The following is a 27764-nucleotide window of genomic DNA, read 5'->3' on the forward strand; positions in this document are numbered from 1 at the left end:
GCTTACCGGCTGATATGAGCAAGCTGGCGCAGCTAGACACAACCGTTCTGGACGCGGGGTCGGCGTGAACGCGAGATCCCTGATTGAGGAACGAGGCTTGACTCGAAAAGAAGACAATCTTGTCGATTGAGGAGGATGGCAAGGTTAGTTGTGGAAGCTACTGCAGGTCGGCAAGCAGAAGCAGACGTCAAGCACGCGTCCTGAGGCAGCGATTGGGTTGCTGGGCAGGTCGAGGGCAGAATTGGTGAAGTGCAGATTGTAAAGACAGGGAAGACGTGAGACGAAGGGACGCGTCAGTGGAGAAGTGAGAGACGCGACGAGATGGATCAGTCACGGGCACCAAGGGATACAGAGCCGGGACCTCATTAAAGGAATGCGATTATGCATCTCGGCAAGAAGTATCTCTGTTACTGATTGATTATCGAATATTTCGATCAGTTGCGGTACCCAGTTCTCTTCTAGCAATGAGTGACAATTGAACTCGACTTTGGTGTTGTGACCTCAGTTCAGCTTCAGCTTCAGCTTCGGCTTCAGTCAATACGCGCTTGCCGCTGACCGACTTGGCGGCCTGGACGGTTTCACCGCGGCTTCCGCAGTGCCGCTGAACTCCAATCGACGCCCGGCAGGAGTGACGTGATGATGCCGTCTCATTTATCGTGGCTGCGCTGGACTGTGCGCCAGTTCGTCGGCAAAGATGAAGGCGATGATGCGTCGCGATACTGAGGTGCAGATTGTTTCGCCTCATCATGGCGGCTCAATAGATTATCTAACATAATTAGACCGTTTCTCGTCGACCAGCGCTTTAACTTCCAGCACGCCCGCAGCAGGAGAAAAATCACGTCGCGACTGAGACCATGACGCCCCCACGATACTTGGTCTTCCTCGTCAAAGAGCAACTAGATGAGGTCGCTGCCACGTCGAGTGCGACCTCAAAGGACGTCATCATTGGCCATGGTCGCCATTGGTCTCGTATCACACCTCGAGGCGAAACGTGCAAGATCGGCTCGCCTGAGAAAGGCATCGATAAGAGAAGAACCAGTCAGTCTTTGAGGGAAGACATTTGGCCGGAACGTGAGATCTTCTTCGCCCCTCTGCTCAAAAAACAGCACTCTATGTCTAGGTTTTCCAGGGGCCACGATTGAGTGTCCGCAACCGCACTACAGTTTCGCCTTGTGCTCAGCCAGGTCCACCAGATTCTCGTCCTTCGCGAATTGATAATAGTAGTTCAAGCTCTCGGGATTGAGCAGGGTCCCAGAAGGTTTGATGACTTTGCCGGAGACAATCTGTTTGACAGGTAGCTCCACCTTCTTCAGGTTGACAGTGGTCTGCATATCAAGCCGATCAGTACAACTCCCCACGTATCCTGCCTTGCATGCGAAATGGGCGAAAGACTTACCGGGATTTCCTTCGTCTCAAACACAAACTTCGGCACATGCCTGGGGCTCGTGGCCTTCCGAATGGCATCCTTGACCTCCCTCACAAGCTGCGGCGTAAATTGATGTCCTGGCTTCATGAGCAAGAACAAAATCACCCTTTCGTCCTGATCCTGCGGTCTTCTCTGTCCCACACAAATACTATCACTGATACGATCCGGGAACTTCGCCTCGATGATGCTGTATATCTCGGCAGACCCGAACCGTACACCACTGGGATTCAAGACGCCGTCCGCTCTGCCGAGGAAAAAGACCTGCTTGGTGACTGGATGAATCATGATGAAATCGCCATGCGTCCAAACGTTGTCAAATCGGGCGAAATAGCTGTCAAAGTACCTTTGCGGACCATTCGTACCCAAGAATGTGAGTGGCATCGTGGGGAACGCCTGGTACGCGACCAATTCTCCCGGAACACCATCTTCGACCTCAACAGCCTTGTATCGATCCTCGACCGTCTGATCGTACACCTTGACTGGCACCCCGAGCGACAGACATTGGCATCCACCGACATACAGCGGCAGAATGGGGTTGCCCGTCCCGAAGCAGGCTGCAAGATCCGTTCCGCCCGAGATATTGTCGAGCTGGACGGAAGGAGGAAATCCTTCATCGTAGACCCACTCGAATAACTGATCCGATAGTACCATGCCCGTGCTGGTGATCACCTTCAATGCGCTCAGATCAGCCACTTTTTTGGGAACGACGCCACCCGTCTGCAACGTTTGTAAGTACCGCGGGCTGATGCCCAGATGGGTGACCTTTTCTTGTCCAACCAACTTGATCAGGTTCGTCAGATTCGGCACAAATGGCGATCCATCATAGATGACCATTCGGCATCCCGTGATCAACGCCTGCGCACTGGCCAGGTACATGATCCACCCCGTGGTGGTGTACTGCAATTGACTCGACTCAGCATTAATGCACCGATGAAGCCGGTACTCCTTGTGCCCTGACACGATGACCCCTCCAATGGCGTGCACGATACATTTGGGCTGGCCAGTCGTGCCACTCGAGTAAACCACCAAGAATGGATCTGAAAAGTCGGTATCTTCGAATACCAGCTCATCGGTCTCTGCCTTGGAAATGAACTCCTCCCACGTCCTTGCCCTCGGGACAGCACTGATATCTGCCGGCTGGCCTTTAAACCTCACCTGGCTCACGATCCCCTGAAACTCCTCCACACCGCCCATGCCGGCCATGATCTCCTTCATCTTCCCCCTCAAATCGATCTTCTTGCCATTATACACGGCCCAATCATCCATAAACAGCCACCGTGGCTTGATCTGCGTAAGTCGGTCCAAGATGCCCTTGACACCCATATCTGTCGAACTGGAGCTGAACAGCGCCCCAAGCGTAGTCGTCGCAAGGAACACGACAAGCGTATCCAAGCACGTACTCGCCACCAACGCCACGCGATCCCCCTTCTTGACCCCCCAAGCCCTCATCGCATTACTCAGCCGGCCGACCCGCTGCCGCAGCTCCCGCCAGGTAACATGCCTGATGGGTTCGAGAAAGGCCCCCTCCCGCACCTCCGTGACAGCGATCTTGTCATCCGCCTTTGCGGCATCGACGATCGGTTTCCCCGTGGCGAGGTCGCCCGAGAAGAGGATGTTTTCGGCAAAGTTCATCCGCACGCCCGTGAACCACCGCGGGATACTGTCCATCCGGGCGGACTCGTCGACAACCACGTCCGGGACGTTCCCGCGGTACACGATGGGGAAGTAATCGAAGACGAAGCGCCAGAACGTCGACCGCTGCGTCACCGAGAACTTGTACAGCGCGTCGTAGTTGGCAAAGGTCCGGCCCGCGGCCTTCTCCAAGCTGACCTTGAACTTCCACATGTCGGTCGTCTCCTTGTGGGGATGCTCCCATAATTTGCGCGGGATGGGGTGCTGATGCTGATGCTGCGGCTGTGCCATGGTGGGCTGGACGGATTGTGTCCTTAAGTACAGTACTTGTAGCGCAAAGAGATGGGGTACAGGAAAAATCGGTGGCAGCCTCTCCGACGTCTATGTGTGTAATGTCTGCCAACGGGCGGAATATATATGCGGACGTGCGGAGTATATATGTCAGAAAATAAGTAGACAAGCCAACCAACAAGTCAGTCTGCGTAGGTCAGGTAGCTACGAGTATCAAAAATGCAGGATCAGATTTGGGGCGGTGGAAGGGAGTGCGATGGATAGATAGTATCACAGTACGAGTCAAGTGCTCGTCCGGCGTACGGAGTACGGAGTACATACCCCAAGATCCGACTGTTCCCTAGCTGCCGCCCGGGGGATATGCTGAGATAGGGTGTGTGGGAAAGGCTCGAGGTACTCCAGGCTAGCCTTTCTGGATCAGAGCCTCGGTAAGTCAGAGTGCGTGGAGAAGCAGTGGTCCCGCAATGTCGACAAAAAAAAGTAGGGACGGAAGAGAAGCGGCACGAGAGGGCGACAATTGACGGAATGCCGACCCCGTCTGGCCACATCCGATATACTGGGATACGACAAGCCTGTCCCACAATCGTGTATGGCGACTGCCCTGTTGTAGCAGCGAAATACCAAGGCGGTACTCCGTACAGTGTTACTGTAATAGGTGGGTGCGCTATGCTGTGGTGGGATACCCAGTACAAAATCCCATGCACGCTGTGCAAGTGCACTTCTCGCCGAGCGAAGAGCGGAATCGGCTAGGCAAAGAAAGAGGTGGGAAAGGGCCGAAAGGCCTACTTCCGCTGCCTACCCCAGAGCAAGCTGTCGCTTCCGAACGTTGGCATTTCTTCACTTATCCTGGCGACGACTATCGAGCCTGGATTCTCCAATCGGATCCGGCTCACGGGATTCAGGGCGCTTTACCGTCAAACGCCGGTTCTGTCTGACCGACAAAGACGGAGGGCGTGTTGATTGATGGAAAGCCGCGTTGCTATCTCTCGCACGAAGGCAGCCGTGCAGCATATTCAGTAAGGATACCTCCTACACCTTCCAACTGACCCGACTCGCAACCCTAGCACTGTTCATAAGGTCTGCGGCGTGCTCTGTTATGGGCATCCACCTCGACTCCCGTTCAGCTCAGAACTCTCCGTTGCTTGCCCCTCGATGCCCGTTTTTGGTCTGACCGAAGCTCTTCAACCAGCTTTGCAGGGTCCTGATAATCTGTACTGGTATCACGGTTATCATTGGAATGCGGTGGGACTGGTAGAAATGAAGCAGACGCGACCACCATTGGGGACACGGCTTTCGATGCTGGTTGTTGCTCCAGGGGGTTCCCGTCGCAACCTGTCACAGAGCGGACAGCCCATCTCTTCAATTCGGCCATGCTGACGGGCATCATGATGGATGAGCTTTTCCTGCTTTTGCTCATTTTCATCTTCTTGTGATGTGCGTACAGCTTCTGCTCGCGGCCAGCGAAAGCTGCAACAGCCATCAGATTTGCTGTGCGCCGTTCAATAATGTCGTCCTCCTCGTTCGCCAGCGTGGATATGGATTCATTCTGTGCTTGCGCTATCCATTCGATTTCGGCGGCGGTCTTCTTTTGGATGAGCTTCCGATTACGCCGCCGTTTGCAACACTTGACTGCGAGGCATCCGATCAAGACGGAGACAACAGCGAGTCCGGTGATCCCACCCATAACAATGAGGAAGAGCCAAATGGTAGGTTCCTCGCCATCATGAGGTATAATAGTGAGACGCGTTTGGAGAAGCGTTCGTGCTCGGTGGCAGGATGTAGGAGGCATGACGAATCGAAAGCAGTTCGAAGCTTGTAGTGATAAGGCGGGTGCTAATCATGAATGCGGTGCTCACTGGCAGTATTAAACCAAAAACAAGGTCAGCAATGTCGCCTAAGAGAAGCGATAGAAGAATACGGCTCAGTGGCCAAGCAGGATCCAGGTTGGGACAATGAACAAACGGGCTGAAGTCATTCTCCCGGTCAAGACAAGTGGTTGTTCTTGCCTCTGAAGACCTCAATACACCTGTCGTCGCTCTTGACATTCGTGACTCTTGTCTGAGTTTGGTATCGCGGCAGATGCAGTCGTCAGCTTCGAGAATATATACATCGCCGCTCGGATAATCAACGGCGCTTTCCCTGCACCCATCGCATGGCAAATTTTGGTGTCCCTCAAATGTATTCTTGTCTGAAGCGAATCTCTCTATTCCAACGAAGCGGCATCTTCCACCCCGGAATTCAAGGTGCTGTTTCTTCTCCTCCTTTCGACGGGATCGTCTCTCATCTCGACACCAGGCCCAACAGGACGCGATGATCGGTGCCGAGGCCATATCTACCCAGAGGACCAATTAGTTACATCACTGCATGAAGCGGATTGATCTCACATTTGTCGAATTCCAACCCAACCGGAAAGCAAACTCGTGCGCCAGAAGCTCACCAAAACCCAGCATCATGCCATTGACAAAAGGCAGTATCAGATTTATAGCAGCTCCTCTTAATATTGACCATATTGTCGGAGGCTGATAAATTATAACTGGCCGCGTGCCATTGTTGTCCGACGACTGAGGCGGTGAAGAGGATGGAGGAGAGAGAGATGAGTAGGCTTCGGAGTCGGAAGGGATGGTCAATTGAGATCCTGAGAGGTCTTGGGGAGGCGACGGCGACTGGTCTGATCGAGACATGGTGTACGAAGAGTGAGGGTGTCGAGGGCGGGCTAATAGTGAAATGATGGGAGCAATCACGAAGACCTCAGTCCGGTATTCATTCTTCCTCAAAGGAATGACATGAACTGAGAGTAATGCGTCTACAAGTTTTCGACTCCTCCGGCAGCGGGAGACAATGGCCTCGAACTTGGTAGTATCGGATCACTCCCGTCTAGAAGTGATGATTTGGAGCTTTGAGTGAATGCGATTGTCTCAGAAGATGTCCAGGCACGAGATTCATCCATGAGCAAATCAGAATTGCCGGAGCCCGCCAAAGCTACCGCCAAATCAGGCACGCCTAACTCGACGGTGAAAGTGACGTACATTTGTGACTGCCTCACTCACGCTTCTAGTGGCCTCTTTTCTGCTGCTCAGTTGGTCTTCACTTGCATTTGATTGTCAGGTCTCTTCGACTTGTGACACTACTTGCTCTGTTTCACTGCATCTCTTTTGCACTCGTTCTCTTCCGAAACCCTTCTCTCCCGTTCTTCGTACCTGTGACCCTCATCCCAAATCCGCCCATCATGGCGAATCCTGATCCCACCGAACAAAATGCTCTGGTTCAGCAGTTCAGTCAAATTACGGGAACCTCTCCCCGACAGGTCAGGGCTAATTGCGCCACCACTCTGGTCATCTGCTAACTGCGCTCCAGGCTCAGCATTTCATGACCGCTAGCGACTGGGACCTGGAAACAGCAGTCGCCAATTACTACGCCGCTCAAGAAGACCATACCGAAGACAATCAAGACGATTCAGACTATGTCGACGAAGATGATTCGGAATCATCGCATCCAGCTCAAGCCCAGCCCACCCACTCTGCTCATGGCGCCGGTCGAAGATTAGGCGATGGCCCCTCGGATGCCCAGCCAGTCCCTCCCGTTCCTGCATCAAGCTCGAGTTCGTCCCGGCCCAGGAATCAGCCTGGCACGCAGAAGAAGTTTGCCACCTTGGGTGACGTCTCTGCAGGTAACGGAAATGGCGACGACTCAGACGACGATGACAAACAAGATCTTTTCGCTGGTGGAGAGAAGTCAGGGTTGGCAGTGCAAAATCCCGACGACTTGAGGAAGAGGATCCTGGAGAAAGCTCAAAAGCGAGGCCCTGTTCCCAAGGATGCTGCGCCCAAAAAGTCACACTTCACTGGTTCGGCTCGCACTCTTGGAGGCGACGACGCACCCTCACGCGAGATACCTGCTGCACCTCAACCGCGTGGTAGGACCGAGCGGGTTGAGCGAGTGTTGCACTTCTGGCAGGACGGCTTCAGCATCGATGACGGAGATTTGTACAGATTTGACGATCCAAGGAACGCTGAGATCCTGAATTCGATTCGACAAGGACGCGCGCCACTCAACATCATGAATGTGCAGCCTGGTCAGGAAGTTGACGTGGAGATCAAGCAACACGAGGAAAAATATGTCAAGCCCAAGAAGAAGTACAAGCCCTTTGGAGGATCTGGTCAGCGGTTAGGCAGCCCCACTCCTGGTGTGCCTTCAATGCCTGGAGCCTTCACATCCGAGACTCCAGCGCCAGCGCCTGCGTCGACTGCGGCAGCTCCACCTACGACCGAGGTCGACGAATCGAAGCCGACAGTCACATTGAGAATCAGCTTGGGGTCTGGTACGCGACTGACATCCCGTTTCAACACGGATCAGACTATTGGAGACGTCTACGACTTCGTCCGACGAGCCGAGCCCGGCGGTCGAGACTTCGTGTTGCAAACCACCTTCCCGACCACCGATCTTACAGACAAGACGAAAGTGCTCGGCGAAATGGCAGATTTCAAGCGGGGGGGTGCTGTTGTCCAGCGATATATCTGACATCCAGGGTCTGCACAACAAGGCGCACCAGCCGGAACTAAGCTCTCACCGCTGACAGAGCTGAAGCTGCATAGAATGAGGGTTTTGCGGTTTCATCATGGAATGATGAGCAAGACCATGACAGAAGCTTGATAGAAAGCTTTCGCCATAAGAATAGAAACTGAACTTCCTGAAAACGACGTATATCTTCCAATTGGCCCCTGCTTTCGTAGCCTCGCTTCCAATGCAGAAAACGAGATTTTCGGCGCACCTTCCCTTTGCGCGGCGCTCGCGACTCTTGTCCAAGTCCAAGCTACAGAGCATCCAGACGCGATGATATGAGAATCGAGAGACGCCCAGTATGTCGATGTCCGCGGGGTTGAGGTTGACCAGCCGAAGATTATACAGTGGTCAGACGAGGTTAGACGCCGGATCAAGAAATGCACGATACGTATGCCACTTGCTCCAGCAAGACCTCCAAGGGAAAGAAAACTGACCCAGCACAGTTCTCCCACCACACCTCGATATCCCGGTCGCTGCGGAGACCAGCACTACATGCGAGTCGATTGAGCTCGATACAACAGACTCGGTCACTATCTTTGTTCGGCTGGGGTTCCAGCAAGACCGCAGACGAACTGCCCCAAGTCCAATCTCCCAGCACCTCACCCTCCCCAGCAGTCGGCAGCACTACCCCTCTACCCACCGTCGAGCCGATACGGACAGTCAAGGCGTCTCATGCCACAGCGGACAGCCCCGACACTGCTGGCAGTAGCAGGGTCGAGTCAGATGCTCTCCAAAACCTCGAGAATTCGGTGCTGCAGACTCAGAACACGAACGCAGCCGCCGCCGCCAATGATACTGCCGACCTTGCTTCGATCCCAGAAGGCATTGGATACTTGAAAGATGTCTGTGGTCTTGACTTTGGCTGGGGCCCGACGTCACTCATGCAGTTTCTTCTGGAACACATCCACATTACCGCGGGACTGTCCTGGTCCGCATCCATAATAGCAGTTGTCTTCCTGCTTCGAGCCTCTATCTACCCTTTCGCAGTTACCGCCTCCGACATGACCGCCAGATTCCAAGAGATGAGCCCGATGATCAAACAGATACAGGCCAGAAGTCGGGAGGCGCTCAACAACAATGACCGAACAGGAGTTCTCGAGGCGCAGATGCAAATGAGGGAGCTGAAGAAGGAAGGCAAATTCGCTTTCAACAAGATGTTCAGGCCTTTGTTGCTCCAGTTTCCCTTGGGTTATGGAGCATGGAATCTGCTGAGATCATGCTCCAATGTGCCTGTTCCAGCATTCGAAACTGAAAACTGGCTATGGCTAAGCAATTTAACCGTTGGAGACCCTTACTACGTCTTGCCTATAGTCACCGCCGCCATGACTTGGGTCAATGTCACCACCTCCGCAAAAACGCAAAATGCACAGGCAGACATGCCAGGAATGGCCCTGATCCGGAATGTCTTTCCTGTGATTACCGGTGTTTTCATGCTGTTCCAGCCGGCTGCGGTGCAGATCTATTTTCTTTGCAACGGCCTCTTCACTCAAATACAAGTCACATCTTTGCAGAATCCGACATGGCGGAGACTACTCAAACTGCATCCTCTCCCCAACCAAGGCCCGAAGACGGCAGGAATTCCTCCATCTCGCATGAACATTTCTCCCCGAGTGATCAACACCACTGGTAGGGTCACAACAACTCCAGCTCCCGCTCCAGAACCAGCATCTGCTTCAGCCGAACCAACAAAGCGCAGCTTTATCGACAAAGGAGTCGACTCTATAAAAGCCGCCAGTCAACAGACGTGGCGGAAAGCCATGGGTTCGACAAAGGAAAAGGCCGAACAGAAAGCCCAGGAGCGGAAACGCCAAGCACAGAAAGATGCGGCTGCTCGTTATGAGGCTCAGCGAAGGCAAGACCTGGAAAATATCCGTGCTTATCGGAATGCTGCTCAGAGCGGCCAGAATGGCAGTCACAGGCAATAGTCTGAGCCGAGAAACAGAGATATCTTGACGCAGAGTCGTACAAGCGAGCATTATCAACCCTGCCACGACGGACCCTCCTGCCAAGCAGTCATGTTGTGACTATTGTGCCGTCCGCCTGCCATTCAGCGGGTAGCTGTACCAGGCAGCGTGGTTGAGTCGCCTCGTCGAAGAGAATAAGACGCCGCCGCGTGTCGTACTGGTGGGAAGTGAGAGAGAGGCGGCACGATGTTGCGGGTTGTGCGAGATTTTGTACGGAATTCCAAGAGCGGTCATCAGGACAAACAGAATTCGGCACGTCTTAGCTCGCCACTCAAAATCATCCATGCTGCGCCCACGGTAAAAGAGGCGGTACGGTGGTTGTGGTGGTGGTTGACGATCCCACGAGTCAAAGACTCTTGCTTACATCCACTTCCCTGTACATTACATTGCATCAAGCGAGTAATCAAAATGTCTTGCCATGTAGTTTTGAGAACCATCACTGGCAATGAGCGGCAGTCGCTTCTCCTAAGAGCGCTTTCTGAGTATGATATCCTTCCCAGTATAGGTGAATCTACTACAGTACCCATTGTCGCCCCGGGGGGAGGTTGAGTGGGTGAAGTAGTTTTCTGATCTCTGAGTTTTCTTGCGTGGCATCCACCCTTCACCGGACATGTAGAACCTGACTCGCGACCTGGCACCATTAGAGCTAGGAAAGGAGTTTATGCTGTGTGGTACTCTGTATACTTCCGTGTGCTGCAATGTGGTGTGTACAGCATGAGTTGAGAGCCGAGTCTCATGGCTCAACCGGACTCGCTTGATACAGTATTAAGGTCTCGACATACTCCGCACAATTCCTGAATCCCAAGATCAAAGTATCACTAGTCGAATGTTTCGCTGGAGGAAGTCAAGGTCAGATCGACCGTCCGCGGTACGCAGGACGCAGGACGCAGGACGTAGAGCGTAGAGCGTAGAGCGTAGAGCGGATTGCGAAATGCCATGCCTACCTAGGTACCATTCTCTTCTCTGTAACGTAGTAAAATATAATTCATTAATGCCACGCCCCAGGTCATGCAATGTAATCAACGCAATAAGAAATTTTGGGAATGCCACGCTCTACGACGTACGACATGCATCTCTTCCAGTCTCTTCCCCTTTTTTTTTTGGAGAACTCAACTCTAGCTATGACCCATTCGCGACGGCCTCGCCTTTCCGGACCAAGTCCTCGCGATAATACGGCCGCGGCACGTTGTCATAATACGGCACGACGATCCAGTCCTTGTCGTCCGTCTTGCCGACCATGCCCTTGGTGACGTCCGTGACGGGCTCACGACTGACGAGGACGTTGATCAGCGCTGGGCCCGGTGGTGCGTTTGCTCCCGCACCCGCACCCGCCATATCTCGCACGGCGGTCTCGACATCCGGAAGGGAGCCACTGGCGAGGACGGCGCGATTGTTGAACCCCTTGGCCACGACGTCGTAGCGACACGACCCGGACAACTGGACGACGGGCCTGGCGCCCTCGGCCGTGTCGTACATGAGATCCTGCCCGGCCACGGACATGCCCCAGAAGTTGTTGTTGAAGACGACGGTGAGCACGTTGAGCGCGTGCCGCGCGTACGTGTCGAGTTCCTGGATGTGGAACCCCGCGGACCCGTCGCCGTGGATGTTGACCACGAGGCGGTCCGGGCACGCCAGCGCCGCGCCCAGCGAGTAACCCCACCCGTTGCCCAGGAAGCCGAGGTAGCCGGTCGAGACGATCGCGGTGGCCGGACGGGCGAGCTCGAGCAGCGAGCCCGCCCAGACGCCGCACTCGCCGCCGTCGATGATGATGATGGCGTCGTGCGGGAGCGACGTCATGATGGCTCGCATCGCCAGGTATGGGTGTAGGCGGCCGTCGGGGCGGACGGCGTCGTCGGCGTCGTATTTCGACGGGAGCGTCTTGACCGTGTGGATGTCGGAGAGCCAGGCGTCGTGGGTGGGGATGGGGATCGTACTCGTCGCTGTACCAGTATGCGAGTCGAGTTTCGCGAGGAGCGCGGCGATGAGCTTTGAACAGTCCGCCACGATGCCCAAATCGACGGCGTGCGATTTGCCGATCTCGCCGCCGTCCAGGTCCACTTGCACGAGCGTGCAGCCCGTGCTGGGGATCAGGGCGCCCGATCGTCCGCCCAGGAGGAACCCCGTCCGTGCGCCGAGCAGGAGGATGAAGTCCGGTTGCTGCTTCTGGATGTAGGGCAGGTAGGCCAGGAGGCTGGCGCTGCCGCCGCGGAGAGGGCTGTCGTAGGGGATGGCCGGACTGTACTTCTGCGAGTAGAATACCGGCGTGTGCGTCGCGTGGGCGAGCCGGAGGAGGGGACTCTGCCCCGGTGAGTCGCGGCTGGTCGTCCTCGCTGCGCCGGTCCCGGTTATGATGGCTGGCCGCTTCGCCGCGCTCCACAGCGAGATCAGTTCGTCGAGAGCGGCTGGGTCCGGGCCCGGCGAGACGGCGGTCTGCTTCATGACGCTCCCGAACGACAGCGCGGCCATCCGGGGCGGGTGGAATAACACGTCGATCGGGAAGTCGAGGACCACGGGACCCGGAATGCCCGACGCGGCCGTCTTGTACGCGTAGCTGACGATCCGGGGGATTTCCTCCACGTTGGTCACGCGGTGGGCGAACTTGGTGATGGGCTTGGCCAGCACGACTTGGTCGTGGAAGCCCTGGAGGCAGTTCGTCTCGGCGTCTCGGAGCGGCGGCGACGATGTCACCATGAGGATTGGCGAGCGGTCGGCAAATGCTGTGGCGAGGCCGGGGAGGGAGTTGCAGAACCTAGAAGCACAAGGTGGTAGTTAGTGCTGCTGAAGTATCATCGCTTCATGACTGTATTCATTCCAGTTCCAGTCATTTATACCGATGACGCTTCTCGCCGTGGGGGACAACGTACCCGCTGTTGGCTGTGACGAAGCAGCATCCTACCTTTCCTGACAACTTCGCGTATGATTCTGCTGCTTGGACGGCCGGGGCTTCGTGCCGCGTGTCGACGAGTCTGATGCCAGCCAACTCGCAACCGACGAGGAAGGCGTCGAGGTGGCCACCGTGAAGACCAAACGAGACGTCGACGCCCAGTTGGGCCAGACTTTGGGCGACCAGGTCACCGCCGAGGAACTCGCGCTTCTTGGGGATCTTCCACTTCAGCTCGTTGTCGGCCATCTTCGATTGTTAACGGCGAGGTGACAATAAACTTTGACGGCTAAGTAGGAAATCTGAGCCCGCTCTTCAGACGACGAAGGTTGTGCTTCGATAGTCCGGCGAAGAGCTACAGTCGGAGTAGCTATTAGTTTCTCGCAACGCACAAAAGTCATAGATCTCCTTTATCGAGTCTGTGAGACGAAACGAATGCTTACCTTCGCAGACATTATTTATATAGCTGAGCACGAGTCATGGTGTTGACCGGGTCGAGTCAACGCCGTGAGCACCAGCAGTGTCGCCATTGAACGAATGCTGCGGGGCTTTGCACTTGCATGCAGAAAACCCAAGCGAGCCACTGACTCGGTTCTGGACCGACTGGTGATCCTTCTGTTGCTGGCCAGTGAGAGTGGTCATGGATCCGAGGTCGTTCTGTGGCATACGAGGAATGTAGCATGCAGCTTGGACCGAGGAGATCTCAAGCTGCGGGGGTGTGATGTACATCTGTACAGTCACCAAAAGCCGACTAATCGTTCAAGACGCTGACGGTCCGAAGCTGTCGGTCTCTGGACGTAATTAGTTCTGCCCACAGCAACGATCTTGAAGACGCACACCATGATGCCGCCATTGATCATCCTCTTCACCTACGACTTCTCGGTCTTTGGGAGAAAGACGGACTGGGTGTTGAATCTCAAAGGGCTGAAGTACTTCCGATGCATCGTTCTGAATCGCCTCCCTCGCCCAGTGCTGCAACAACTGGGCGTCCAGTACAGGCGAATCCCCATTCTGGCCATTGGTCGCGATATATACTGCGACACGAGGCTCATCATTGACAAGCTCGAAGAGCTGTTTCCCGAAAACAGAATCAGCAGCACAAGTCCGTTCGAGAAGGGTCTGGAGCACCTGTTCGAGAACTGGCTGATTGACGGAGGACCGTTCTGGCGGACAGCAGGCCTGATCCCCCCAGCGGCGGAGGTGATGCACGACAAGGAATGGCTGCAAGACCGGACGAACATGACGGGTCGCAAATTTGACATTGAGACGCTGAAGCAGGGCAGAGCTGAGAGTCTGTCACATGTGCGCATGTACTTCAACCAGATGGAGCATGAATTGTTGGCCGACGGACGAGAATACATTCTGGCCACGCAGGAACCGACGTTGGCGGACGTCCATGCCATTTGGACGTTCGACTGGGCTCTCCAAGAAAAAGGGCACATGTTTGAGTATCTGGAAAAGGAAGTCATCGGCGAAGACCAGTTCCCCAGGACGTTCGCATATGTCGACCGGTTTCGCAGGGCCATGGCGAGGAAGGAAGCACAGAACGGTATACCGGAGGCGTTGTCCTCAACGGACGCCGTGAACCGAATTCTAGCTTCGGATTTCTTCGAGAAGGAGGGTACGATCGACCCCAGAGATCCGCTGAAGCTGAGAAAGGGGCAGTTAGTTGAGATCTGGCCGGTCGAGTCTGGATTCACGCACCACGACAAAGGTAAGTTGGTGTCGATCGGAGTGAAGGAGGTCGTCATCTCGAGTAGGCCAAGCGTCGGCGAAGGAAGACTGAGGCTGCATTTCCCCCGCGTGAATTTTCGGATCAAGCCGGTAGAGGAGTCGAAGTTGTAGCACCGGAATGCTGCTGTCAAAACGCTGAGGAGATGGCGACTCTTTTGCATCATCGGTAACAGATTGACGACACGTCCTGACACTGGTCGGAACTGTGGACGCAAAACCCGGCATCATTCAACTGGTGACTCTTTGATATACAGCGAAAGCCTGCTACATATTCGTACACTATATTTCCCGATGGTCGAGACATCACCACGCTGTGTAACCACCATCGATGACTAGCTGTAGACCGGCGTCAGTAAAATGTCGACAACCAGAACGAGGGTGCCGCCGATACTCACATTACTACCAGTCATGAATGAACTCGCATCGCTTAAACAAAACAAAGCTGCGCCTCTGTATTCTGCCGGTTCCGAAATTCGGCCAAGCTTGGGTGCGTTTGTTAGTCAAAATACCAGCAAGAGGGGTGTCGATCGAGAGCTTACCATGTTCTCCTTCTCCCAAAGCGCCCTCAGATTAGGGTCGTCCTCGAAATTCTTCTTTACCATCGGTGTCAAGATGTTTCCTGATTCCACGTCAGAATTGTCTTATAGGCGCGATCTTCCAGACTCGGGCACCTACCTGGACAGAGGGCATTGACCCGAATAGGCTTTCCATCCACGATCTTTCCCCACTCCATTGCCAGAGATCTCGCCAGCTGGCAGACGGCTGCCTTTGAAGAGTTGTAGACGGACGAGGTAAAGCCCTTGTTGGCAACCATTCCACTCATCGAGGCAACGAGGAGGATTGATCCGCTGCATTTATACTTGATCATCTGCCGAGCACAGCTCACGGCGGAACAGAAAACGCCCTTGTAATTGATGTTCATCATCTCCTCGATCTTCTCGGGAGTGTAATCCAGGGCGGGCGTGACGTTCTGGACACCAGCCGCGGCGATCAAGCCATCAAGGCGGCCATGGTTCGCGGCGATCTCCTCAATAACACGATCCAGGTTACCGGCTTCCCGCACGTCAACCTTGTCGAACTTGAGCGAGCCTCCATACTTGGGACCTAGACGTTTCTGAACCGTGAAGAACTCCTTGTCCGGCTCCGGCAGCCGATCGAGGCAATACACTGGACGCGCAAGGAAGGTTAGCGATGAATGGCTCAACGGTGCGACTTGATTGCAACCCACCTTGTCCTCCAGCTTCGATCAGCGCTTCCGCTAATATCAAGCCCAGACCACGCGCACCACCTGTCACGACAAAAACCTTGCCCTCAAGATCAAATTCACGAAATCGGAATGGTGTCCGTTCCGGATCGGGAAGCTTTTCTTTGATGGACGGAGCCTCTACGCCAGATTCTTTGACGGCCTCCATTGGGGTAGAAGGCCCTTTACTCGCGGTTGCGGACAGGCTACTGGAGAACAACCGATTGTGCCGTTGTTGGTAGACCAGGGGTATGAGAGATTGCCCAGAACTGCTGTAGTATCGTGCTATTGAACCTGCGCCAGATATGTAGTTGCGCGACAGGATTGACTGAGTTCGTAAAGACAGGGGAGGCATGTCTGTGTGTGCCAGACAGAATGGTATAGACGGGAAACAGACACAAAGATGCGAGTAGTTCAACAGAAAACTCTTGGTTACCTTGGAACGAGGATCAGCCCGGATCAGCATATCCCTGGCTTGTATCGGAAAGCCCAGAGCAGAAGGCTGAAGTCGTGTGGATGGATGGACTGGCCACACCATCGTGATCACCAACGCGTGAAAACACAGGTGACGTTAGACGACGACAAAAGGTGGTGAAGGCGGGGTTCAGCCACCACGTAAGCGCCGTCGCGTATCTCATAAAAAAACAAGAAGCTCTCTTGGAAGTCTCTGTTCAATTTGCTACCAACAGGATCACTTCCCCCACCATTATCTCGGTCCCATCGACGATGGTGGAAATGTGGTTCCGGTTGACGTATGCGGCGATCAGCTAGCAGAGGAGTGAAGGGAGGATGAAGAGTTGGTGAGAGAGTCACTGAGGCTCCGTCGCTTAGGCGAGAGGCTTCGGCTCCGATGGCCGAGCGCCAATCGGGGGCCTCGGCGGGTTTTGCGACGCCCGGATCGATTCCCGGATCCAGCCAGGCTCTTATTAGGAAGAGCGAGATTGCGTAAGGCGGTGAATTCATTCCCGCGCCGCAGCCTTCATCTAGGGACGGAGTACCCGCCGGCGTGTGCCAGGTGCACCCACCGCTTGGTTCAGATTGACGTGAATCTGACGATCGACCGCACTCGCTTGTTGCGATCAAGCGAATCTGCAGGCACCGGATGGATGACTTGGATCATCCTTGCCTTCAAGGCGACTGCTGCTCTTTCGTCAGCACCTTGGTGACTCGGATGCAATATCCAGCTCCCACAGCCGTGAGAATATGCCACCATCCATGCAACTCCAGCAGAAACCCCAACGGCATGCCCAACGCCTTCCTGGCGTCGCGAAGGGCGCCACAATAAGCCGAGTCCAACACCCACACCACGAAGCCCATGAGGAAGCACAGGCCACCCACCCGGAACTCGCGGGTCCAGTACCGCTTGACCTCCCCCTTGAATCGAGTTCGAATAAGATACAGCACCCTCGGCCAGATGGCAGTGACCAGGGCAATGAAGGTCGTGTTGTGGAGCCACAGCTGATGCAGCGCGTAATGGTAGGCGCTGATGACCCCGAGCGCCATGGTCAGGACCGATCCGAAGGCCAATTTGGCGGACCGTGACCATCCAAGCGTGTACAGCTCGTACACCAGGGCTGCACAAACCCAGAACATGGACAGGTCGTCGCAGACTTGGGTCTCATATTTCAGCGTGAGATGGAAGAGAAGAGACGTGACACCGACGAAGAAGAGAGCGAGGTTACTGGGCTGGGTGAGCAGGCTCTCTCCTGGAAGCAGAGTGCGAAACGCCCAGTAGACTGAAGTTGGCAGGTTAGCTCAAGCTGAAGCCGCAGGTGATTGCTTGTTCGAAAGGTGGGCCGCACCATATGCTAGGTTGGTGAAACTGTTCACAAACTCGCCAACATAGAGCGTGACCGAGTAGTCTTCCTCGCAAAAGCTGGTGGCCTCTGGTCAGCAGATGTCGGCTTGGCTAGGGCCTGTGGTGCCAGGGACTCACTTGGCGACAGACGTCGGAGATCCCCAGTATCCCAAGTGCGCCTTGACATCGCCAGCAAAATTGCGTTCCAGGCCCATGATGCGAAAGCTGGCAACGGTTTCGATTTGGTCGGTCCCGGTTCAACGCGTTCTATCGCAAGACAAAGCGCGTGGCGGCGAGCTCGGTCTAGAAAGTAAGCTCGAGGGAAATCTATTTCGCAACCTTGTAATGGACGGCAACGAGCTAGGCAGAACAGTTCCTCTATACTAACGCCGGGGTCTCCAGATGAATAGAAGGCTTCGTCTAAAAGCTTCACGGCCGGGATATTATTAGCCGAGAGGTACCTCTTTCCGCGTACCCCCGTAACCCCCGTATCTCGTATGTCGTGTCGCGAGCGGGCGTATTGGTTGGCTCCCACTGTTACAGCTTCGCATTCTAGGGTTGCTACTCCGTATATCCACCTCCAGATGAGGTTGACGGTATCTATAAGAAAAATAGTACGTCTTCGCAGGCGCACTCGCTTATGTGTCTAGTATCGACTCAGTTCTCCTCACTTGAGCATGACCCGCAAGCCCTTTGAGTCAACCGCCGGAAACGGAGAGAAATAGTCATGCTCAATCTCAATATCCTTCCTCGTCGTCTCAAACAGCTCGGGATCAAAGTGGTGGAAGAACGCTGCAATGGTGAGATAGAGGTTCATGAGGGCCAGCTCTTTGCCGATACAGCTCCTCCCTCCTCGGCCAAAAGGAACGAAATACTTTTCCAGCCGCTTTAACTCTTCACCTTCGACCAGCCAACGTTCGGGCTTGTACATCAATGGTTCCGGGTACACCGGCTCGAAGGTGTGGTTGCTTCGGATCGCCATGCTGATGACTGTCCCGGGAGGGAGAAGGTAGGAGGCGTAGGTGTACGCTTGCCGGTGATTTACTCTTGCAAGTCGGCCAGAGACACTGCACGCGATACGAAGACCTTCATTAATTACAGCTGTGAGATACGGCAGGCGCTGCAGCGTGCTGTAGTTGGACAAGGGGTCTGCTGAGCCTTTGGCTGTTTCGACCACTTGAGCTAATTCTTCCTTCAGCCGTCGAAGTTTGTCGGGGTTGGCTAGGACGTGAAAAGTGATGGTTTCGAGGGCATTCCCGGTCGTCTCGCTACCAGCGCCGACGAGCGTTCGAGCTTCTTGTGTGATTCGGTCGACGCTCTTGTCGCTCTCCGGGATGGCATCGGAATTGATGATTCCGTCAAGGACGGACTTGTCGCTCCGCTTTTCGGCGTGAACGGCGTCGGCGGCTTGTCGCGCCAAATCCTGTGGATCGTCAGGTTATCGGAGGATTGACTCCATATGTGCTTTCTTACTGTCTGAAAGTCGAAAGCCATCACGGCTCCCTCTGTTGAAGTCGCAGCGACTGCCCATCTTGGCATTCGCATGAATATCTATTGCTCCCGGCAGGTCAGAAGTGCGGTTGGGAAAACATCCGGGACGAATATTGATGGCGACTGTTGCTTTCGGTCGTGGAAGACAATCCACCTCGTTGCTCGGAACTTGACAACGGCAGAGGAACTTACCGGGATAATGATGGGGATGTGACGATGCCAGGCGGCAATATGTGAAATCACACGTGCCTGGCGGTTGTAGTCATCGGCGAAGTCAATCGAATCCAGCAGATTGAAGGCTTTCGGCATGCAACTGCGTGGAATGAGTCTGGTGCCTTCCACAGTGTCAAAAACAGCGGCGACCTACTAGTTGGTCACAGAGTCGGCAGCCAGACACCGGAAAGCATTGGAGAGATTGACCGGCTTGCCCGTCTCGCGCATCGAGCGTAGCCGTTGGCATAGCTTGGAGACCTTCTCTCGCGACGACGACTCGAGGTTGGAGATGGCAGAGGCTGCAAAGAAGCGACTCATGGCCTTGCGCCTGGCCCGATGAAGGTCGACATTGGCGGTCCCGAACCCTGCGTCCTTGGAGCCGACGAATGCATAGTACCAGCCATCTTTGTCAAGGCGGCTGGTCACGTTATAGAATTCGTCAAAGAAGTCCGGATCGTGGATATGGACCTCGTTAGGTCCTATGCGAACAATGGGTCCTATCGAGTATGCTGATGAGCATGGCGTTCATGTGCCTGTGAGACAAGGCAAGAACCCATTTCGACTCACCGTATTGCTTATGTAGCTCCTCGATCTTGAAGACGAATTTGCCTCCCAGGATGCAATCGTAGTAGAAATCATAGAGGCGGGAGATCGCGGCAAGTTTGGGCCCCGGGATCTTCGACAGCGGGTGGAAGAACAAGCGGTAGAGGACCAGGCATGCAAAGCCACCAAAGCTCGCCACCGCCAATGAGGCGGCCAGCTTGAGGTAAGATTCGAATGCCATAATTATGCGCCCCCGAAGCAAGTCAATCAAGGAGAAGAATGCAGATACCAGAGTAACACGACAGACGCAGTGCGAACATGGATGTTCATTTTCACCTGACTTGAAAGTCAGAACATCTGCAAAGCTGGCGATAGCATACGCTCATCGCTACGACCACGACTCCGTAAGGTCTCTGCATAAAGCCACTGCCTATCTGCGAAGGTAGAGGCGGGGATGTCTCTGTGCTGGCCATCGCTCCGTTTACCACCAGGGGTACGCGACACTTGCGAATCAGCGTTGCATTGATTGCGATCCATCTGCAGCCACAGTTGGCAATTCCGCCGGGCAATGGCTGGGAGATACACGATAGGCAAGCATTGATGCATACCCCTGCTGTTCCTTGGCCGCCGGGAGCAAATCTAGCAGGTGCCCCAGAAGTGAAATGCCTGGGGCCTGCAGTGGATGCCTAGAAGCGGGGGCTCATGCACTCCTCACTTGCCACTCATATCGCCTTCACTTTCCTCTGAGACCCATTCACAGTTTCCATCGTCTGTGTAACCTGCACGAGTCATGCCTTTCATGCTGCATGGCCGAAATGCATCCTGATGGTCCGCTCAGCATCGCAGGCGAGAGCTTCGCGTGCGCAAGTAGCGCCGACCTAACGACGAACACCATGTGCTTGTGGGCCTCGCTCAAGCTCTATCCTCCGCTCTCAATCCTTTTTGGCTCCTTCGGACGAGTTTACTGCCGTGTCGCTGTGCGGCTGCCCGCCAATCCCGAGTGCTGACATCGCGTCAATCCCGGGCGATGGCGTCTACCACCCTTGCTGGCCCACAGACAACGTGCGTGTAATGCCCAGTGTCGGGTGGTGGCTTCGGTTCATTGTGCTCACAATCAACTGCGCAAACTCCGCAGCCACCGTTTTCTGTCAACATGCTGATCTTGCAGACAGCTTTCTATTCGCTCTCCATTCGTTCTCGCGCCGCCTCCCTGGACGAACACGCTCATTATCATGCCATCCGGGGGCGAAGTGGCATATGTGTGGCCGAGATGGTGCCCACATCCAACATGAACTCTCATCACCGGAGCCTCATCAACTCTTTTCTTACGCTACCTTCCGATTGTACTGAAGCTCTTCCTTTCTCCCCAAACCCAGCAAAAGGCACCGTTTACAGCACCATGATCCTCAGAGACCGCAGGGTGTGACGTACACGCGCACAAGGCTCGGTTTTTGTCATGGCCGACGACCGTGACGTCGATTCTGCATACGCGGAAAGCGTCGGAGACTACTCGGAGTCGACGTCGATAGCCTCCAGCATTTTTGACTATCAATACGAGAATGGCCGCCGTTATCACTCTTACAAAGCTGGCCAATATTTTGCCCCAAACGATGAGCAAGAGCAGGAAAGACTCGACTTGTTGCATCACGTGCAGTCTATGGTTCTGGGTGGAGAGTTGTACAAATCGCCCATCCGAGAACCTCAACGAGTGCTGGATATTGGCACCGGTACCGGAATATGGTAAGCTCGGCCTGACGGCGCGACGACCGTGGCTTATCAAGTACAGGGCAATGCAGATAGCCGATATGTTTCCGATGGCGGATGTGGTCGCGACTGACCTCTCTCCCATACAGCCGACCTGGGTTCCACCCAACATACAATTCATGATCGATGACTGTGAGGCAGATTGGACTTTTGTGCGCACTTTTGACTATATTCGTCTCGGGCATATGGTACGTCGACGCACTTGCTTTGAGCATCGACTCTTTCCCAAATGATAGAGTGCGGGGCCAGAAGCACAGGGATGGTTGATGACAGAGACTCGCTAATATGACTCGCTCACAGGGCGGTAGTATAGCGGACTGGAAGAAGCTTTTCCGACAGTGCATGGACAACCTCAAACCCGGAGGATGGGTAGAAGTGATCGATTTTGAGGGTAAGCGCATTTCGAGCTACAGTGAGATATGCGAAACTGATGACCGGGCACTTGCAGCCTGGGGCAGCACAGACGACGACAGTCTGCCTGAAGATTCTTCATGGCACACAGTACGGCAAGCCCAGCTTGGCGCGTTGGACCATAGTTGATGCTTCTTTAGTGGCAGACAGAACTCAGCAATGCCGCCGAGAAGTTCGGGCGGATAATGAACATCAGCCCACAAATCAAGGGAATGGTCGACGAAGCAGGTTTTCAAGATGTCGAGCACATGGTCTACAAGGTGAGTGCTTGGTCGTGTTGAGGAAACCAGTCAAGCGGCTCATACGAAGATTATAGGTGCCGCTCTCAACCTGGCCCAAGGAAAAGCATCTGAAAGATCTCGGCTCGTATATGAATCTGCTCATGACTGAAGCGATGCAAGCTTACAGCCTCGCACTGTTTACGCGCGTCTTGAATTGGGATCCCGCCGAGGTGGAGGTTCTTTTAGCTGGCGCGAGAAAGGACCTACAGAACCCCAACTACCACTTGTATACGCGCCTGCATATTGTTTATGGGAGGAAACCGCCGTCACAGGAGGGTCTATAACGGGTGGATAACAAAAGGTATTCTAGCTGGACGCATGTAGGAGTTCATGAATAGGGGTATTCATCTCAGGGGTGAGCCAAGTGTCAAATGGCATACTCTTCTAGCATGGGATTGTCGACTCACTCTTGGTCTGTCTCACACGCTCTTCTTCAGTCCAATCCCTCCACCGAACCGGTACTTATATGTATCGGCACTTTCCCGTGCTGCCCCGTATTCAAACAGCATCAGCACTTTCCAGTGCTGCCCCGTATTCAAGCCTGTACCTACTGCGACCGACAAGGCTCCTGACCCCTTGTTACTCTTGTAATGCCATCGCGCCATCGCCCCTGGTGCTAGCGAAATTGACGGTGACGGGGCAGTAAATGAAATGGAAATATCTTCATAGCAGAACCTGGACCCCTTCGCCCCTGACACCAGCGCCGTGAATTCGCTCGCTCACTAGTGAATGACTCTCCTTCGACTGTGCACAGCTACCTGTTAATTAAGCCTGATCTTCGCCGGGGAAATCAAACAACAATATTACCTACCTCCCTATATTGAAGGTACTGTCTATCTGTCCATATATATGTATGTATCTGTGCTCATACTCCGTGCTGAGTATACCTCTGTCCTTTTCCCACTCACTTGGAGATTAGCCTAGCTCGACGCAACTCAACTCGACGCAACTCAACTCAACTCTACTAACACAATGCAATGCAATGCAATGGAACTCCTCTTAGATGTGTTGCTCCCAAAACGTCAATTAGTTCGTCGACATCAATTACTCCCTGCATACGTATTAATTACCCCCTGGACAATGAGACGTGCCTCCTACTTTGACTTTGTCTTTGGTTCGTGTCTAAGGTCGGAAGTTGAAGGTCTAAAGTCCATAGCATGGTATTATAGTAGACTGGGCTTGATTTCAATGAAATAGACCTACGTATTATCTCATGCTCACTCTCATGCTCACTCTCATGCTCACTCTCCTGCTGCTGCTGCTACTACTACTACTACTACTACTACTACTACTACTACTACTACTACTACTACTACTACTACTACTACTACTACTGCTGCTGCTGCTGCTGCTGCTGCTACTGCTACTGATATTGCTCATGTCTGCTTCATGAGAATGACTCTATTTAGTTACGTATATATCAATACAGCACGTGGAGGCGGACGATGGCGAACAGGACGGGATCTTCACGACCAGGTAAGTATCCATGAGAGAACAGAAAAGGAAGAGAACGTCGTGTCCTGTTCATGCACATCGCATGGATGGGCATTGTGTTGCGCGGTCCTGGCCTAGCGCCATGCTTTCCGTCTGTCTGTCTGCCTGTATCGGTGTGGCCATCCTAACCAACACCCTGACGCCGCTACCAACACCACCACCACGGCCGCCGCCGTCGACAAACGACACACCACAGACACAGACACGCACCCTCTCTAACTACGTAGATTCTCCAACCCGGCTCGACGACGCAGGCCCTTTTCACCATCACCGCCACCAGCAACAACAGCAGCCTCAGGCCGGTGCACAACAACGGTGCCCGTCTCTGACACCGCGACCTCGCTGCCACCGCCACTGCCACCGCCGCTGCCACCACCGCTCCTAGTGCTGCTATAATCAGCAACACTCCAGCCCTCTTCCTTGTCGCCCTCCATGACCTGCCGCTGTTCCTGCCGTTGCTGCTCCTCTTCCTCCTCGTCAACAACAAACGGCGGAAACGGTATGGTGTCACAACTTGTGCGAGCCTCCTCCTCGACCACATCGGCACGAGGGGCTCGAGCACGCACACGCGACTGCCACAGCGGTGATTCCACCGTTGTGTACGAAGAGGGGTTCCCCTCGCCACCGGCACCACCGCCACACGCCGTACAACAGCCCTGGTTGTAGCCGTACCAACTATCGCGGACAGTCGAGGGGTGAGCTCGACTGCGTGCGTGACGACGGCGGACGACAACCCAACAGGCCGTGCACGCGATAACGGTGACCAGAGCGAGGGGACCCAGAGTGCCGGCTAGGATGGCGGCGAGGTTCTGGTGGCGGTGGGAAGGGGAGGACAGCGAGGTAGCAGCGGTGGACGACAGCATACTGGTCACAGCGCTGGCGGCAGTGGTGGTGGTCGTCACAATAGTCACCGAAGTGACTACCGGGACAGAAGCCACCGGCGTTGTGACTAGCGTTGTCGTGACCGTCGCTGTGACCAAGCTCACAGAAAACTCAACCACCGTGACTGTGGCTGTGGCGGACGACATCGACACCGGAGAGATGATCGTCACCAGTATAGTTACTGGTGGCAGGTCGGATGGCTCATCAGATTCCGATGTTGAGGGCGGAGGCGCAGGAGCGTCCGTTACCGATAATGGCAGGGTCGGCAGAGTTGGTAGGGCGGTGACGAATGAAGGATCCAGGGACCCAGAGCCAGAGACCAAGACAGCAGCAACCGAGGAGGCGGGGACCAAGAGCAACGGCGCGTCGCCAATAGACCGTGCAGGCACGGTTTCAAGGCCAAAGATGGCCAGGGCGGCAGCGAAGATGAGAAGGAGGATTGCTGGGATCTTCATCTTGCTGGCTCTGCCACATACTGTCAGTTCTTGTTTGGCCTGAGCGCTATGGCACAGGAGGAGCGTACCGGCCGGTGTTGCTCTTGTCGCGGACGCCTTGGTCGAGGTCGAGGTCGAGGTCGTGACACTGAAGCGAGAGGTTAGTGAGCTGGGGGTCAACTTTTGAGAGCACCATCAGACATACCCCGTGTCTGTGTCTTTGCTGATGCCCTGAGGAGAACCTGTCTTGTCGCTGCTAGGAGGATCTCTGTCTTTACTGATGCTCCGAGCAGAGCTTGTCTTGTTGCTGTCGATCTCAGCTGTGGATCTAGCTTTTGAGGAGCTGATCGAGCGGAGCTGAGATGAAGAAAAGGCTTGACGTTGTCGAGTTTCGAAACAGAGACAGAGGAGCAGAGTCAAAGAAGGTGGAAATATTCGGCTTGACCTCTGCATTGTGGGCGCCAAGATGACAATGATGTCGTGGACGGCGACGACGACGAGGAGCGACGGCAGAAAAATCTCGAGACGTGACAACGACAGTGAAGGACATCCTGCATCCTCCGCGGCGCTCAGCGGTACGATGGTGTGATGTCGTCGATGTTCGCCGCGCCGGCTACCTTGGACATTGGCCAGGTACCATATCATATATATAGCATGATGTCTCTAGAAGTTAGAAGGCTTGGGAGGGAAAGGGAATTGGGGCGCTATCAAGTTGCTAATGGAACAGATATTTATGGACAGTGCGACTGCGCACCTCCGCCAAGAGGCGACAGTCACAAGACAGAGCTGCTGCCTTTGAGAATCTAGAATACATACTTCAAGGAGGTCAGTAACGTTGTGCGTGGGCCGAAGCGGAAAGAAGACATCTGACTCACAGGTATGAACAGGTACGGCACTTGTCTTTCATACTCCTCCCAGGCCTTCCCGTACTTGGCCCGACATTTCTCAATGTCTCGCAGGGTCCGGTGAATGATCATTGCGGTGAAGAAGACGGGGTAAAACCAAGGGAATGGTGACCGAAAGCCCGTCACTGCTCCCCAAGACAATGCGAAGAAGAGGTCGCAAGTGTAGTGAATCTTCCTTGCATAGCCGTCTGCGAAGCCGTCAGTATAGTGACAATTAAATCTGAAGGGGACTCACAAAAGCCATCAGCAAGAATGGTGCCCCCATTCTCTGACGTGATGATCTTGGGGTTCTCAACCGTCTGCCATGGTAGCTGAGGGAAAGCCTTGCGTGTCACGGCACCACCAGACTGCTTCGCGCGGAACCGGTTCTTCTGGCTGTTGGTCGCGTCCCACACCCAGTACACGAAGAGGTAGGCCGCGTACAGTGCAGCAAGGGCGTACTTGTTCCAGGGGTATGTGCTCGGATGGTGGTTTGCCAGATAAATAGTGCAATGGCAGTATGTCAACGGGACGCCAGCCAGGTTCCAGAAAATCAACATGAAACCCCATTTCTCATGGTACATATCCCAGGTCGGCACAATGAGTTCCTCACCTTTACTGCATGCATTTGCGTACAGCCAGTGGGCCATGAGCAGGAATCCAACTTCGCCCGAGACGTATCCGTAGTTTTCGTATTGCCGGGCAGCCGTTCCCAGTGTTATCAGGAACAAGATGTACCATGGCAGTCGAACTTCGAAAAACATTTTGAAGTCGAGGATGCCGAACATGCGTGGATTGAGCTCGGCACCCATGAAAAAGTCGTACATGAGAGATCCGGTCATGCGGTGTTCCTTGCCTCGATAGATTGCCGAGACATAGGCGACGATTGAGACCGCAAAGCCTGAAATGATGGCGACAGACATGAGCGGACCAAACTCATCGATGATGTTGTAGAGCTTGAAGAGACCCGAGAAATGAAGACCGAGCGCTACAATGATGGTGGTCCACCACGACCACATGGCGCTGCAGTAGTAATCCAGCCTCAGTCCGTTCTCGTGGGGCAAGGGCTTGCCTTTCGTCCAGATGCCCGGCATCAAGCAATAGCAAGCGCCTTCAAAGACAAAGAAGATCCAGTACATAGCCCAGGCTTTCGCCGAGGGCCAGGCGCCGTAGTAGGCCATGCGAACCATGCCACGGAAGAAGTCCGCCAAAGTCTCTCCATCGCGTGGCATGGGGAATTGGCCATCGTAGTATGTCGCGCCAATCCACATGTAGTACATGAGGGTTGGAAAGCCGATCATCATGGCGGTGACGCCCCATGCGCCGCCGAACTCGAAGCGCCCGGAGGTATCGACCTTGGGGTCCATGCCTGGTCGCCATCCGTCCACCAGAGTGTCGGAAGACGCTTGCTGCTCTGCGATGGGGGCTTGCTTGCTGGCATAGGCATTCAACTTTTCCGACTTGACGTGTCCGTTGGCATACCCATTGGCATGGCCGTTCATCTCTTTCTCTGCGGCTCCGTCGACGAATTGCGACGACTTCCGGCTACTCCTCGGTGCAGTCTTGATAATTGTCGCGTCGCCGTCAACGCCATTGGCATGTTCTCCGAGATCCGCATCCTCTGGAGCTGGCGTGGACTTGCGCGATCGCGGCTTACGGTATGTACCAGGGGTCTCGACATAGTCTGGGTGCACGGTTTTCCTGGGCCTAATCAGCATGGAGCGCATCAAGGGACACCGCACCGTCGCTGCGTACCTGGGTGTCTTGCCCGCCTGCGTACGGGTGACTGGCATGTTGAAACGAGTGGGAGACTAATGATACAAGGACTGAGGAAAGAG

General features: G+C 54.6%; 13 protein-coding genes across 13 annotated transcripts; 4 read left to right on the plus strand and 9 right to left on the minus strand.

The window, feature by feature from the left end:
- Window positions 1–1157: 1157 nt before the first annotated feature.
- G647_03716 (acetoacetate-CoA ligase) lies at window positions 1158–3349 on the minus strand (the record flags this gene model as incomplete). The annotated part of the gene is made up of 2 exons (XM_008728061.1): window positions 1158–1325; window positions 1397–3349. The coding sequence occupies 2 exons, from the start codon at window positions 3347–3349 to the stop codon at window positions 1158–1160; spliced, it is 2121 nt and encodes a 706-aa protein (XP_008726283.1).
- A 1120-nt stretch (window positions 3350–4469) lies between these two features.
- G647_03717 (uncharacterized protein) lies at window positions 4470–5138 on the minus strand (the record flags this gene model as incomplete). Its single annotated transcript, XM_008728062.1, has 1 exon — window positions 4470–5138. One exon carries the CDS (start codon window positions 5136–5138, stop codon window positions 4470–4472), a length of 669 nt encoding a protein of 222 aa, XP_008726284.1.
- A 414-nt stretch (window positions 5139–5552) lies between these two features.
- G647_03718 (uncharacterized protein) lies at window positions 5553–6030 on the minus strand (the record flags this gene model as incomplete). The annotated part of the gene is made up of 2 exons (XM_008728063.1): window positions 5553–5681; window positions 5734–6030. 2 exons carry the CDS (start codon window positions 6028–6030, stop codon window positions 5553–5555), a joined length of 426 nt encoding a protein of 141 aa, XP_008726285.1.
- A 545-nt stretch (window positions 6031–6575) lies between these two features.
- Window positions 6576–7867, plus strand: G647_03719 (uncharacterized protein; the record flags this gene model as incomplete). The annotated part of the gene is made up of 2 exons (XM_008728064.1): window positions 6576–6653; window positions 6704–7867. The coding sequence occupies 2 exons, from the start codon at window positions 6576–6578 to the stop codon at window positions 7865–7867; spliced, it is 1242 nt and encodes a 413-aa protein (XP_008726286.1).
- A 419-nt stretch (window positions 7868–8286) lies between these two features.
- Window positions 8287–9834, plus strand: G647_03720 (uncharacterized protein; the record flags this gene model as incomplete). Its single annotated transcript, XM_008728065.1, has 1 exon — window positions 8287–9834. The coding sequence occupies one exon, from the start codon at window positions 8287–8289 to the stop codon at window positions 9832–9834; it is 1548 nt and encodes a 515-aa protein (XP_008726287.1).
- A 1158-nt stretch (window positions 9835–10992) lies between these two features.
- G647_03721 (uncharacterized protein) lies at window positions 10993–13003 on the minus strand (the record flags this gene model as incomplete). Its single annotated transcript, XM_008728066.1, has 2 exons — window positions 10993–12622; window positions 12738–13003. 2 exons carry the CDS (start codon window positions 13001–13003, stop codon window positions 10993–10995), a joined length of 1896 nt encoding a protein of 631 aa, XP_008726288.1.
- Window positions 13004–13594: 591 nt separating this feature from the next.
- G647_03722 (uncharacterized protein) lies at window positions 13595–14599 on the plus strand (the record flags this gene model as incomplete). The annotated part of the gene is made up of 1 exon (XM_008728067.1): window positions 13595–14599. The coding sequence occupies one exon, from the start codon at window positions 13595–13597 to the stop codon at window positions 14597–14599; it is 1005 nt and encodes a 334-aa protein (XP_008726289.1).
- A 192-nt stretch (window positions 14600–14791) lies between these two features.
- Window positions 14792–16086, minus strand: G647_03723 (uncharacterized protein; the record flags this gene model as incomplete). Its single annotated transcript, XM_008728068.1, has 5 exons — window positions 14792–14824; window positions 14884–14970; window positions 15028–15107; window positions 15164–15655; window positions 15717–16086. 5 exons carry the CDS (start codon window positions 16084–16086, stop codon window positions 14792–14794), a joined length of 1062 nt encoding a protein of 353 aa, XP_008726290.1.
- A 773-nt stretch (window positions 16087–16859) lies between these two features.
- Window positions 16860–17744, minus strand: G647_03724 (uncharacterized protein; the record flags this gene model as incomplete). The annotated part of the gene is made up of 3 exons (XM_008728069.1): window positions 16860–17467; window positions 17534–17607; window positions 17668–17744. 3 exons carry the CDS (start codon window positions 17742–17744, stop codon window positions 16860–16862), a joined length of 759 nt encoding a protein of 252 aa, XP_008726291.1.
- A 452-nt stretch (window positions 17745–18196) lies between these two features.
- Window positions 18197–20017, minus strand: G647_03725 (uncharacterized protein; the record flags this gene model as incomplete). The annotated part of the gene is made up of 5 exons (XM_008728070.1): window positions 18197–18952; window positions 19003–19080; window positions 19213–19333; window positions 19388–19730; window positions 19801–20017. The coding sequence occupies 5 exons, from the start codon at window positions 20015–20017 to the stop codon at window positions 18197–18199; spliced, it is 1515 nt and encodes a 504-aa protein (XP_008726292.1).
- Window positions 20018–21232: 1215 nt separating this feature from the next.
- Window positions 21233–22516, plus strand: G647_03726 (uncharacterized protein; the record flags this gene model as incomplete). Its single annotated transcript, XM_008728071.1, has 6 exons — window positions 21233–21516; window positions 21563–21728; window positions 21841–21931; window positions 21989–22041; window positions 22092–22211; window positions 22268–22516. 6 exons carry the CDS (start codon window positions 21233–21235, stop codon window positions 22514–22516), a joined length of 963 nt encoding a protein of 320 aa, XP_008726293.1.
- Window positions 22517–23941: 1425 nt separating this feature from the next.
- Window positions 23942–25495, minus strand: G647_03727 (uncharacterized protein; the record flags this gene model as incomplete). The annotated part of the gene is made up of 2 exons (XM_008728072.1): window positions 23942–25190; window positions 25248–25495. 2 exons carry the CDS (start codon window positions 25493–25495, stop codon window positions 23942–23944), a joined length of 1497 nt encoding a protein of 498 aa, XP_008726294.1.
- A 350-nt stretch (window positions 25496–25845) lies between these two features.
- Window positions 25846–27719, minus strand: G647_03728 (uncharacterized protein; the record flags this gene model as incomplete). Its single annotated transcript, XM_008728073.1, has 3 exons — window positions 25846–26135; window positions 26183–27627; window positions 27682–27719. 3 exons carry the CDS (start codon window positions 27717–27719, stop codon window positions 25846–25848), a joined length of 1773 nt encoding a protein of 590 aa, XP_008726295.1.
- Window positions 27720–27764: the final 45 nt, after the last annotated feature.

Source organism: Cladophialophora carrionii, assembly GCF_000365165.1.
Source record: "Cladophialophora carrionii CBS 160.54 unplaced genomic scaffold supercont1.3, whole genome shotgun sequence".
NCBI lineage: Eukaryota > Fungi > Ascomycota > Eurotiomycetes > Chaetothyriales > Herpotrichiellaceae > Cladophialophora > Cladophialophora carrionii.